Here is a 12,898-nt window from a genome sequence, read left to right on the forward strand (position 1 = left end):
GCAACCACCAAAGCACAGAAGGTCAGAAAGTCTGTCACATCCAGAAGGCAGCACAAGAGGAATGCAACATAGGAGAAGAAGTTTGCATCCCAGCTTCACACAGCCATGCCAAACTACCTCCGACTGTCTGCTAAAGAACTTCCTGCCTTTCTGGACTGACCCCCATTAGATCATGGACACGCCCTCATCCAAGCCAAGGATGCAGAGAGCCCGTCTTCACTGACATACCGAAAAGGGGAGACAACACAGACTGAAACAGATCTGACCACACCTACACTATACCAGTAACACACACAACATTACCTACACGCAGAGGTACCACATCCACTGATAACACATTTAACAAACATATTCTTCCCACAAGTAGAATATCCAAATTTTAGCGTAACATAAAGTTACATACACCACCATGAAGGAGCATGCAGCTATCCTCACCATAGTTAGAACACCTGACACTAAGTTAAGGTACATGACTTCCTAGCTGCACATGACATCCTAGCTCAACAGTAGTTGCAAACCATGCTAGGAAAACCCACAGCAGCTTTGTTTTGTTTTGTTCTTCTTTTACCTATCCTTTTCCTTCCCCTCTTTCTTTAGTAGGTGAAAAACCTAGACACCCTTCAAGGGTCAAAGGTCTGATATTAGGATTGACTCACTACACCTAATATCCATGCACGATAGGTCAAGTCATTTTACTACAAATGATGTCACCAGAAACTAAAGGTGAACACTCTTAAGTTAAGACAACTTAGAAGAAACAAACAAATCTAATCACAAAATTTGATTGAAGAATCAACGTACTAAACTAAATTAGAACAACAATTTCCAAAATTGAACTAAACTATTCAGTTTAACGAACTAGATTGACCAATTAAATATAACCGCCTGTACCCGAATAACCTGATGCCCTGCACCAGTACAGTAACTGTCATGGAGGTGTTGTCTTGTTGTTTGCTGTGTTTGTGTCTGCTTCTTCTGCCTCTGTTTATCCAGTGCTTGCCGATGTCTCCAACTCGACACATCGCCAATCAAGGGGGGTATGTAGCGTCAGAACGAGTCAGACAAAACTAAGATTCATTCAGAACATCGAAACATGAGGAGCTGAAATTCCAGGAGAACAGGACAACATCGTAAAGATTCCTATCTCCGATTTCTGGAGCAAGCCTAACCAACAAGCCTCTTCCAGAACAGCTTGCAACATTTAAGACAAAAGAACACTTATTGATAAGTCCAACGTAGGAAGGAGATCATCAAATTTGGGGTAAATAGTCAAGATTAATGGTCAAAGAGATGGCCATCACATGTGTTCCACAAGAGAAATCACAAGCTTCTTTAGATTGACTTTTCCCCCACACATACAAGACAAAGGCTGAGACTGAAATTCCTTTGTCCAAAGAACATGTCTTTTGGTCTCCACAGAACTATACAGAGACTTTCTTTTTCATATGCACGTAAAATCATCCTAAAAGGACATTTCTAGGCGTAACACTATATTATGTATGTAACCCACACATTAGATTATCATGTTTTAAGCACATATTATGTGTCTTTTTAATAACTATTGAATGACTTTAAGGTTTATTCGTGTTTGGTATGTATGAGCTTGACAATTCTAGCTTGAAACGTTTCTTCCAACTGATTCTTTGTCAAATGTATCATATTCTGGTTATAGAAATCACATCCGAAATTATACTTTGCAAGAGTGTGTAAAATTCAGACCATGTGACTGATAACATGCTGATTTATGATGGAAGGAACAACCCTAGCTAAGATAATAGCCTATCTAATTGGTCAAGACACCAGATGGGATGTGTCCAAAAAGCCGAGTTTAAAACCTCAGGACACCATCAAATCTCCCTTCTTCCCTTCTCTTCTTCTTCTCGCCACCGCGTTTTGACGCTGTTTTAGCGCTCTTTGAGCGTGCTCTGGCCTACAGGCCAGTTGCTACTTAACACCATGATGAGAGGAAAAACCACCTAGTCTCGTTACTCATTTTATTCTTTTACTTTAGTTTCTTTTCTTTCCGTTGAGTCTCGTGTTCAAAAGTTAAGTTTGCCGCTAAGTCCAGCTCCGACTGCACCCGCTTCAAACTTCAACCAGCAACTGACTCCAAGACCATCCTCAGCCAACGCCCAACCATTGGCTTCCCAAGACATCACTTCAAAGACTACTGAACTTCCAGCCAATCACCAACTCGGGAAAACCCCTTTCCTGCAATGAGGACGACAGAAGGGAATTCCTGTAACCAAAGGCAACGCATAAGTAAAACAACTCCAGATTCTAACTGAACTGGTGCATTTAATATAAAATTTAGCCTCATTGAGAAACTCAATGCGAGGGTTAATTAAGTGATTGATGGTTGTTCAGGTCTATGCAATAGCACATATTGCTATAAACTTGGGATTTCACATTCTCATTCTCTAAACTCATCCTTTCTCTCTTTTTGCAACGTGTGAGCGTGTGAATGCTTGTGTTCATGTTAGATTAGTTTATGTCTTAGGTTTATATAAATAAAGTCGTATTTATATTTAAAAGAGAAGTATCTTGTGTTTTGTGCTTACAAGTTAATGTCTTAATCTGCCGATCTGGTTACTGTGCTTATTAATAGTGTTTTCACTATATTTTGGATTTTAATATCCAGTGCAGAATTAATGTTATACGGCTCGTTCAGTGAATCGCTGCCGACTCAGTGATCAACCGCCAAAACAGTGATTCTGTTCAAATTACCTATAAAATCATAAATGATTCCCTTTGAGCTAAATTAAAATTATATTTATGTATCAAACCCTACAGCAATGACAGAGGTCAAACGTTTTCTGTAAGTCTTCACAAGGTTTTCACACACTGTTGCTGGTATTTTGGCCCATTCCTCCATGCAGATCTCCTCTAGAGAAGTAATGTTTTGGGGCTGTCGCTGGGCAACACGGACTCCAAAGATTTTCGATGGGGTTGAGATCTGGAGACTGGCTAGGCCACTCCAGGACCTTGAAATGCTTCTTACGAAGCCACTGCTTCGTTGCCTGGGTGGTGTGTTTGGGATCATTGTCATGCTGAAAGACCCAGCCATGTTTCATCTTCAATGCCCTTGCTGATGGAAGGAGGTTTTCACTCAAAATCTCACGATACATGGCCCCATTCATTCTTTCGTTTACACGGATCAGTTGTCCTGGTCCCTTTGCAGAAAAACAGCCCCAAAGCATGATGTTTCCACCCCCATGCTTCACAGTAGGTATGGTGTTCTTTGAATGCAACTCAGCATTCTTTCTCCTCCAAACACGACAAGTTGAGTTTTTACCAAAAAGTTCTATTTTGGTTTCATCTGACCATATGATCATCCAAATGCTCTCTAGCAAACTTCAGACGGGCCCGGACATGTACTGGCTTAAGCAGGGGGACACGTCTGGCACTGCAGGATTTGAGTCCCTGCAGTGCGTTACTGATGGTAGCCTTTGTTACTTTGGTCCCAGCTCTCTGCAGGTCATTCACTAGGTCCCCCCGTCTGGTTTTGGGATTTTTGCTCACAGTTCTTGTGATCATTTTGACCCCACGGGGTGAGATCTTGCGTGGAGCCCCAGATCGAGGGAGATTATCAGTGGTCTTGTATGTCTTCCATTTTCTAATAATTGCTCCCACAGTTGATTTCTTCACACCAAGCTGCTTACCTATTGCAGATTCAGTCTTCCTAGCCTGGTGCAGGTCTACAATTTTGTTTCTGGTGTCCTTTGACAGCTCTTTGGTCTTGGCCATGGTGGAGTTTGGAGTTGGACTGTTTGAGGTTGTGGACAGGTGTCTTTTACACTGATAACAAGTTCAAACAGATGCCATTAATACAGGTAACGAGTGGAGGACAGAGGAGCCTCTTAAAGAAGTTGTTACAGGTCTGTGAGAGCCAGAAATCTTGCTTGTTTGTAGGTGAGCAAATACTTATTTTACCAAGGAATTTACCAATTCATTCTTTAAAAATCCTACAATGTGATTTTCTGGATTTTTTTTTTCTCATTTTGTCTCTCATAGTTGAGGTATACCTATGATGAAAATGACAGGCCTCTCTCATCTTTTTAAGTGGGAGAACTTGCACAATTGGTGGCTGACTAAATACTTTTTGCCCCACTGTATCTGACGGCCATCAGTTCGTAGCAGTGAATGAAGAGGTATCATATCGATCACAAGTGCAGTATGGAGTACCTCAAGGCTCAGTACTAGGGCCGTTACTTTTCACGCTTTACATGTTACCCTTGGGAGATATTATCAGGAGACACGGTGTTAGCTTTCACTGTTATGCTGATGATACTCAGCTCTATGTTTCTTCGCAGCCCGGTGAAACACACCAAATTGAGAAACTAACAGAATGCATAGTCGATATAAAAAACTTGATGAGTAATTTTTTACTGCTAAATTCTGAAAAAACAGAGGTGTTAATTATCGGACCTAAAACCCCCACATGTAATAACCTAGAACATTATCCAGGGCTCGCAAAATTTCAAAATACCTGGTAGCCCTTCGGGCAGGTACTCTTCAGATTTTGGTAGCCCGAAAATTAATTTAACTAGCCCAAATTAAAAAATTACTATTTTAATTTTATTATTTAATATTTTATTTTAATTTAAATAAAGAAAATCAGATAGGAATTTAAATGTCAATCAAAAATATTTTCAATACACAAATATCAACAAAAATGAAGGAAAGAATTTTATTTCACTATTTACAGGATATCTGTAGAATTTAAAAAAATATATTTAAGGCAATTTATGACCCATTTTAAGAGCTGCACAAGTAAAATGAACACAGAATGAGCGGGGTTGGACAATGTCTGGTCCAGTTTTGAGCAATAAAATTACATGATTTACAGTTCAGATACAGGTTTTCACAAAAACAAAAGTCTTATACAACAGTGTTTCAGGCTATAGACCGTTTTTATGAAAAGGGATCAATCAAACATATACATTTTTGCAAGTCTTATTTTTTGACTCTGAACAGCCATGCAACATTTCATGGAGATCTGACCTTAGTTGGCGCTATAACAGTTAAAAAGGCCTCAAAAACACAATATTTCTGTAAAAAATGACCTCAAATTGTAGAACATGTTCATACATTAACACTAGATCTTCATATCGTATGATAGATCTCCTCATTGTGAACAACTTTGCCTCTAGGACTAATGTTGTCAATCAAATCGTTCATTAGTTATTCTCAATGATGTTGAAAACCTACTTTTGCGAACTAGTCCCTGGTTTCTCGCTCGATCTCAATCAAACCACTATAGTAAAGTTCTCTGGAATCTCTAGATCAATAATTATAAAAAAAATGTTGAATGTTGTCATTTGGTTAGCTGTAACAGGGCCATTAATAAAAGGGTGTAGCCAAATATACCCAGAATACCCAGAAAACACTGTAGTATGAGAAATTGCTATTTATAACCACTAGATGGCAGCGGAAGACCAATAATGGGCTTATTAAGCTCTCAAACAGAACCGTTCATAGCTTTTCTCATGGAGATATTATAAAATCACTGTTATAACATTTAAAATCACATTTAATTCAAGTTTACCATTTTGTCAGTTCAGTTTTTACAATTTTGCCATATTATGATCACAGAGAAATATAGACTCTTAAAAAAATAAGACTTGCAAAAACTATTGTCAACTATAATTTATTTCAAATATCTATATCTGCAACAAAATGTGTGTGCATGTATGTCTTTGTATGTGTGTGTCTGTTTCTGTAAGCATGCTTATTGAAGCTTAATATAACAGTTGAACCTTTTCATGTTTGTGAGTATGTGTTATTTGGCAAAAAAATAAAGGGTGGCGGTTGTAAACCTGAACGAGTTACTGAGGCAACTGCAGGTACAAAGAGTCAGGAGAAAGCAAGTTGCTCAACAGTGGATGAGGTACCCAGTTCCGCCTTAAAGCTCCGCCCACGCTAGTTGATTGGCACTCGTCATTTGCATTTGATTTATCAATGGCCGTTTTCGGTTTCCGTTTGAGCAAACAATCTGAGCATTTGATTTGCCGTTTGCGATGTTGGTTTGAGCATTTGATTTATCATTTGCGATGTCCGTTTGAGCATTTGATTTATAGTTTGAACATTTTATTTATCATTTAATTATGACAGGTTTATACTGAGTTGATCATGAAAATTAAATATCAAATACATTTGAGCATTCGATTTCTCATTTGAGAAGCCATTTTGATAGTTTGATTTATCATTTGATAGTTTGAGCATTTGATTTATCATTTGAGTAGTTGTTTTGAGAGTTTGATTTATTATTTGATCTTTTCAGGCATTTGAATTTTCATTTTAATTTTGTTAGGAAAAAACTTCCATAATAAACAGCAAGAAAGGCTTATTGGAAATGCAAATTCATTTAGGAGCGCTGAAATATTGCGGTTTCCCCGGAAAAGCAGATAAACGCTGCTTTATCAGGAATTATAGGTAAAATGAAATTAAAATGCCAACGACACGTTTCTGAGGACAGTCGGTTACCTTCAGATACATTCACATAAAGACATCCGCGTCGCATTTTGACTTGAAACATGCAGCTCTCATATTTATTCAATGACATCATTGCCTTTTGAAGTTTAACGTAATCCTGCCGTATCGCGACTCATGTCTTTCCGTCCCTAACTGTAAGACCTCTAGAAATTATAATTAAGACATTTCTTATACCATTTAACGTATTTCAAACTTTTTATGGCCTTAATTTTGATACAACTCAGTTTTTAAGGACCCGCGGGAGATCTGTATTTAAGATAGCCCGTCGGGCAGGCGGTGATACATTTTGGTAGCCCGACTGGAAAACACAACAGCCCCGGGACGTCGGGCTAGCGATTTTGCGAGCCTTGTTATCTAACACTTGATGACTTCTCTGTCAATTCTTCTTCATCAGTCAGGAACCTAGGTGTGCTGTCTGATTGCAATCTTTCATTTGAAAACCATGTTTCTAGCATCTGTAAAACTGTGTTTTTTCCATCTCAAAAACATATCTAAATTGCGACCTATGCTCTCAACGTCAAATGCAGAAATGTTAATTCATGCATTTATGACCTCAAGGTTAGACTATTGTAATGCTTTATTGGGTGGTTGTTCTGAACGCTTGATCAACAAACTACAGTTGGTCCAAAATGCAGCAGCTAGAGTCCTTACTAGAACCAGGAAATATGACCATATTAGCCCGGTTCTGTCAACACTGCACTGGCTCCCTATCAAACATCGGATAGATTTTAAAATCTTGTTAATTACTTATAAAGCCCTGAATGGTTTAGCTCCTCAGTACTTGAGCGAGCTCTTATCACATTATAGTCCTCCACGTCCAATGCGTTCTCAAAACTCTGGTCGTTTGATAATACCTAGAATATCAAAATCGACTGCGGGCGGCAGATCCTATTCCTATTTAGCACCCAAACTCTGGAACAATCTACCTAACACTGTTCGGGAGGCAGACACACTCTGTCAGTTTAAATCTAGATTAAAGACCCATCTCTTTAGCCTGGCTTACACATAACACACTAATACGCTTCTATTATTCAAATCCGTTAAAGGATTGTTAGGCTGCATTAATTAGATCAACCGGAACCGGGAACACTCCCCATAACACACGATGTACTCATTGCATCGTAAGTAGAATGGCATCTACGCTAATATTTGCCTGTTTCTTTGCTATTCTGTTTCTCAGTCCGTATCCGATCAGATGGTGGATCAGCACCAAGAGATGATGTCTACAGCCCTGATCGTCAGCGGAGACCAGAACACCTAGATGAGCCCCAGAGACATATCCCCAGTGAAGACCTCGATTAAAATACAATAAAACTAAAAATATAACAAAATAACTAAAAATATAATAAAATACCTAACTACATAGTACTATTATTGTTAGAAATTGCAACAAAATAAAAAATAGAAATATAAACTTTTGAACTGCGGGTTTTGTCTGGCCAGAGGAGAACTGGCCCCCCGACTGAGCCTGGTTTCTCCCAAGGTTTTTTTCTCCATTCTGTCTCAGAGGGAGTTTTGGTTCCTTGCCGCTGTCGCCTCTGGCTTGCTCAGTTGGGGACACTTAATTTCTAGCGATTATCGCCGATTTGATTGCACAGATACTATTTAAACTAAACTGAGCTAGAAAATGACATCTCTGAATTCAATAATGAAATGCCTTTAACTGAAAATTGAGTGTTTAATCTTATCATTATACATTACTGACACTCTATCCTCCAATTTGATACTGTTAAGTGCTTTGACAATCTGTATTGTTAAAAGCGCTATACAGGTGCTGGTCATATAATTAGATCATCATCAAAAAGTTGATTTCACTAATTCCATTCAAAAAGTGAAACTTGTATATTATATTCATTCATTACACACAGACTGATATATTTCAAATGTTTATTTCTTTTCATTTTGATGATTATAACTGACAACTAAGGAAAATCCCAAATTCAGTATCTCAGAAAATTAGAATATTGTGAAAAGGTTCAATATTGAAGACACCTGGTGCCACACTCTAATCAGCTAATTAACTCAAAACACCTGCAAAGGCCTTTAAATGGTCTCTCAGTCTAGTTCTGTAGGCTACACAATCATGGGGAAGACTGCTGACTTGACAGTTGTCCAAAAGACGACCACTGACACATTGCACAAGGAGGGCAAGACACAAAAGGTCATTGCAAAAGAGGCTGGCTGTTCACAGAGCTCTGTGTCCAAGCACATTAATAGAGAGGCGAAGGGAAGGAAAAGATGTGGTAGAAAAGTGTACAAGCAATAGGGATAACCGCACCCTGGAGAGGATTGTGAAACAAAACCCATTCAAAAATGTGGGGGAGTCCACAAAGAGTGGACTGCAGCTGGAGTCAGTGCTTCAAGAACCACTACGCACAGACGTATGCAAGACATGGGTTTCAGCTGTCGCATTGAGCCACTCTTGAACAACAGACAGCGTCAGAAGCGTCTCGCCTGGGCTAAAGACAAAAAGGACTGGACTGCTGCTGAGTGGTCCAAAGTTATGTTCTCTGATAAAAGTAAATTTTGCATTTCCTTTGGAAATCAGGGTCCTAGAGTCTGGAGGAAGAGAGGAGAGGCACACAATCCATGTTGCTTGAGGTCCAGTGTAAAGCTTCCACAGTCAGTGATGGTTTGGGGTGCCATGTCATCTGCTGGTGTTGGTCCACTGTGTTTTCTGAGGTCCAAGGTCAACGCAGCAGTATACCAGGAAGTTTTAGAGCACTTCATGCTTCCTGCTGCTGACCAACTTTATGGAGATGCAGATTTCATTTTCCAACAGGACTTGGCACCTGCACACAGTGCCAAAGCAACCAGTATCTGGTTTAAGGACCATGGTATGCCTGTTCTTAATTGGCCAGCAAACTCTAGAAAAATAGAAAAAAAATAGAAAATCTATGGGGTATTGTGAAGATGCGATATGCCAGACCCAACAATGCAGAAGAGCTGAAGGCCACTATCAGAGCAACCTGGGCTCTCATAACACCTGAGCAGTGCCACAGACTGATCGAATCCATGCCACGCCGCATTGCTGCAGTAATTCAGGCAAAAGGAGCCCCAACTAAGTATTGAGTGCTGTACATGCTCATACTTTTCAGTTGGCCAAGATTGCTAAAAATCCTTTCTTTGTATTGGTCTTAAGTAATATTCTAATTTTCTGAGATACTGAATTTGGGATTTTCCTTAGTTGTCAGTTATAATCATCAAAATGAAAAGAAATAAACATTTGAAATATATCAATCTGTGTGTAATGAATGAATATAATATACAAGTTTCACTTTTTGAATGGAATTAGTGAAATAAATCAAATTTTTGATGATAGTCTAATTATATGACCAGCACCTGTATAAATAAAGGTGACTTGACTCAACTAGCAGCAACTTGTTCAGACTGTAAAATCGGGGGAAAAATCGCGTAGTGTATTCCAGGCTTTAGGATTTCAATCAGGATGATGACGGCTATTTGATTACGTCAGTATTTCAAAACAGCCAATGCGCGACAAAACAGATGCTGTACGGCTCCGTTGGATAGAGGAGACTGCTTCTTGACGTTTTGTAGTACCAACTGTCTGTATAATGTGTCGAACACATATCACAACCGTAAGGAGAAAGAGAAGCGTTGTGGTGAAATCGCCTCAGTTTTGAATGTACCGGGTGAGTGCAGAAAACTGCTAGCTGTCTGTATAGCAAACATATGTAAACATCACTGAAATATCAGTGACGATCTGCTGCGTGAGATCACGTGAGTCGCTCCCTCTGGCATGATAATCGTAATAATATCTTGTAGTGTGTGATGCGCCACGATTTTCAAATCTTGTAGTGTGTGCATGTTTAAGATTTGAGGGAAGATAATCTGCAAAGATTCTCCTTGTGTGTGCTGCAACCAGATTTCATAATCGGTTAGCATTTTAAAACTCCTGTAGTGTGAGCTTGGCTTTAGACGCTTTGGTACAACCTGGAGAGGGCTGTCATACTGAGATACCCCAAGAGGTCTCAAGAGTTTCTTTTTTAACCTCAATGTATTGGAATTGCAAAACCACCAGTTTTTATTTTGTTTGACCAAGGGAGCCGTATTGGTGTCATAGCCCCAACAGATCTTTGGTTATTGAGGTTTCTATCTCAGCATAGAATCTGAAATCGGGAGAATTGTGATGTCATGATTCTCCTCACCACGGCCCTTAACATGCATCATCGTCGTATGTAATCAAGGAGGTGTGTTCTGAACAACTCATGTCTGTTCATCAATAACAAAAGCGATAACGCTGTTGGACGTCAAGCATCAAACTCAGATGGTGCTTATGTAAAGAAACTGCACCACCAAAAACTCTGCATACCCTTCCTAAAGATCCAAAGATTAAAAATGCTTGGCTAAAGTTTATTTTTAAATGACGCGAATGAGCGACCAAAAGATAAAGATTTTTTTGTTTTTGTGAATTATTCTAAACATGCTGAAGATACAGTAGTGCCAAGCATTTTGTTCTCAGGGGCAATGCAGGTATATCACTGAGTGAGTGCTGCTAATAAAATCAGTACATAACTGTGTACATGCAGCGTCTTTTGCAATATGACAAGTAATAATAGTACTTTTAAAACAATATACAGAAAAGTAAGCATTTAAGCAAGCAAAAGCAATTACTGTGCTGAAACAGACTCTTGCAATCAATGTGACTTATTTTGATTTCTTCTGCCACAGCCTCAAACATGTACGGCTGTATCACACTTGCCTTGTCAAGCACTTGCCATCAGGAGTATCAAAACACATGACATGCTGTAATGGAAGTGTGGATACAGTGCAATGAAGTTAGCCAATCACAGTAGTGGACGATACTTCTGTTTCTGCAATAGGTAACGCCCCTTGAAATGGAGGAAACTGTGATACACTACCATTCAAAAGTATAGGATAAGAGACAATGAGATGATATAAAAGATGTTTCTTTTGTAAATTCTTGTGCAAAAAAAATAAAATAAATCATTCTAATGACAGCTGTGCAGTATATTTACAACTCAAAATTCTTAGCAGGTTTTATGGAATTCACTCTGTTATAGAAATGCATGTACTTACAGGTGCAGCCGGGAAATGATCAGACAGCTCATAAGGTTCTTCAGGAACCCACTGCCTATGCTCCAAACACCACAGGATCTGCACAGGCAAGCAAAAGATAAGGTACAACAGCATATTAGCTACCACCTAAATTTTCTACAATACAGTATTAAATACACTTTTGAAAAAAAAAAAACACATTAAAAGCAGAAATACACACCCATTCAAAGGAGAGAATCCAGCAGCCACGTGCAATGCCTAACAAGATATTAAGGGTCCGTCGTGGGCTGCCGGACACCACATGAGTGGTGCTTTCACACACATTATCCACCACTGTAAAACCACCCAGATTTCTGACTAGCTGGAAGACTACCTCCTGCTTCCTAAATACAAACACAAAACATACAAATATCATAAACTCCATGTTTGAACAAAAGGTTTGAACCATAATAACCACATGCAAATAATATTTTCACTGATGTCTGTTCACAACTTTATCCAAAAATCTGCATACCCACATAGTATTTCTAGCAAAAATAACTGTATTTTGATGTATAAACATTACTGTAATATGTAATTACTCACAATATAATGTATATTTTTGATATTCTTACTTTAGGTCAGAGTCCTGTACGTGATACAGACTGGTAAAATTTAATATTTGATGCAATAAGTGGGGGGAAAAAATAGCAGTCATTTGCAGTGTGTGTGGGTAAGGAATCAATAGGGGACTGTGGGACTAATAGCCAATGTGGTTTTTAAAATTATTATTATTTATTTTAAATAAATATAATTTTATTCACACCTTTCATAAATTTCAAATGGCTATTTGTCACTGACTGTGTCATTTTAAGAGAGCAATATCATTCTGTAGGCTATATTCGGAATAGGTAGTGATTTACATAATTTAAAAATAATATTACAAATAATTATTGTTTTATTTTGATCAACAGTATAAAGTTAAACAAACAATAAATAAATAAAATAAAATAAAATGGTTTGGGTCAATAGAATACAACTGAACCCGTTTCTGATTATTTCTTGTTCAAAATAGTCTACATAATAAATAAGAATCAGTGTTGACAGTTTCATTAAATAGCCTATATTGAGAGTGCTATTTTTATGCTGTAGACTTTCATTTACGCACTTTGCAATCAATACGGTGTTTTCTAGTGCCATAAAATAAAGGTTCTACAGCACACTGAAAATGTATTTGCTCCCATCCAAATTTTTTCCGCTTTCGTGTATATTTAGGCTAGAGCTAATCACATTCACAATCCAATAAGGTAGTCCGTTTAGATTTCAGCAAACCTTAAGTACTGCCACTGAAGCAAACAAAAAGCTGCTCAGAGAGTCTAATGTG

The 12,898-nt window shown here is 38.5% G+C and overlaps 1 protein-coding gene across 1 annotated transcript in view; it reads right to left on the minus strand.

Moving 5' to 3' along the window:
- The window catches only part of mcph1 (microcephalin 1), a 109,800-nt gene that overhangs the window by 58,264 nt on the left and 38,638 nt on the right, over positions 1 to 12,898 (minus strand). The window contains exons 13-14 of the mRNA XM_058794860.1: positions 11,756 to 11,918; positions 11,557 to 11,634 (exon numbers count right to left, since the gene is read on the minus strand). Of these exons, the coding sequence (XP_058650843.1) occupies positions 11,557 to 11,634; positions 11,756 to 11,918 (241 nt within the window). The remainder of the gene's footprint in view (positions 1 to 11,556; positions 11,635 to 11,755; positions 11,919 to 12,898) is intronic.

This window comes from Onychostoma macrolepis, chromosome 13, assembly GCF_012432095.1.
Source record: "Onychostoma macrolepis isolate SWU-2019 chromosome 13, ASM1243209v1, whole genome shotgun sequence".
Classification (NCBI taxonomy): domain Eukaryota; kingdom Metazoa; phylum Chordata; class Actinopteri; order Cypriniformes; family Cyprinidae; genus Onychostoma; species Onychostoma macrolepis.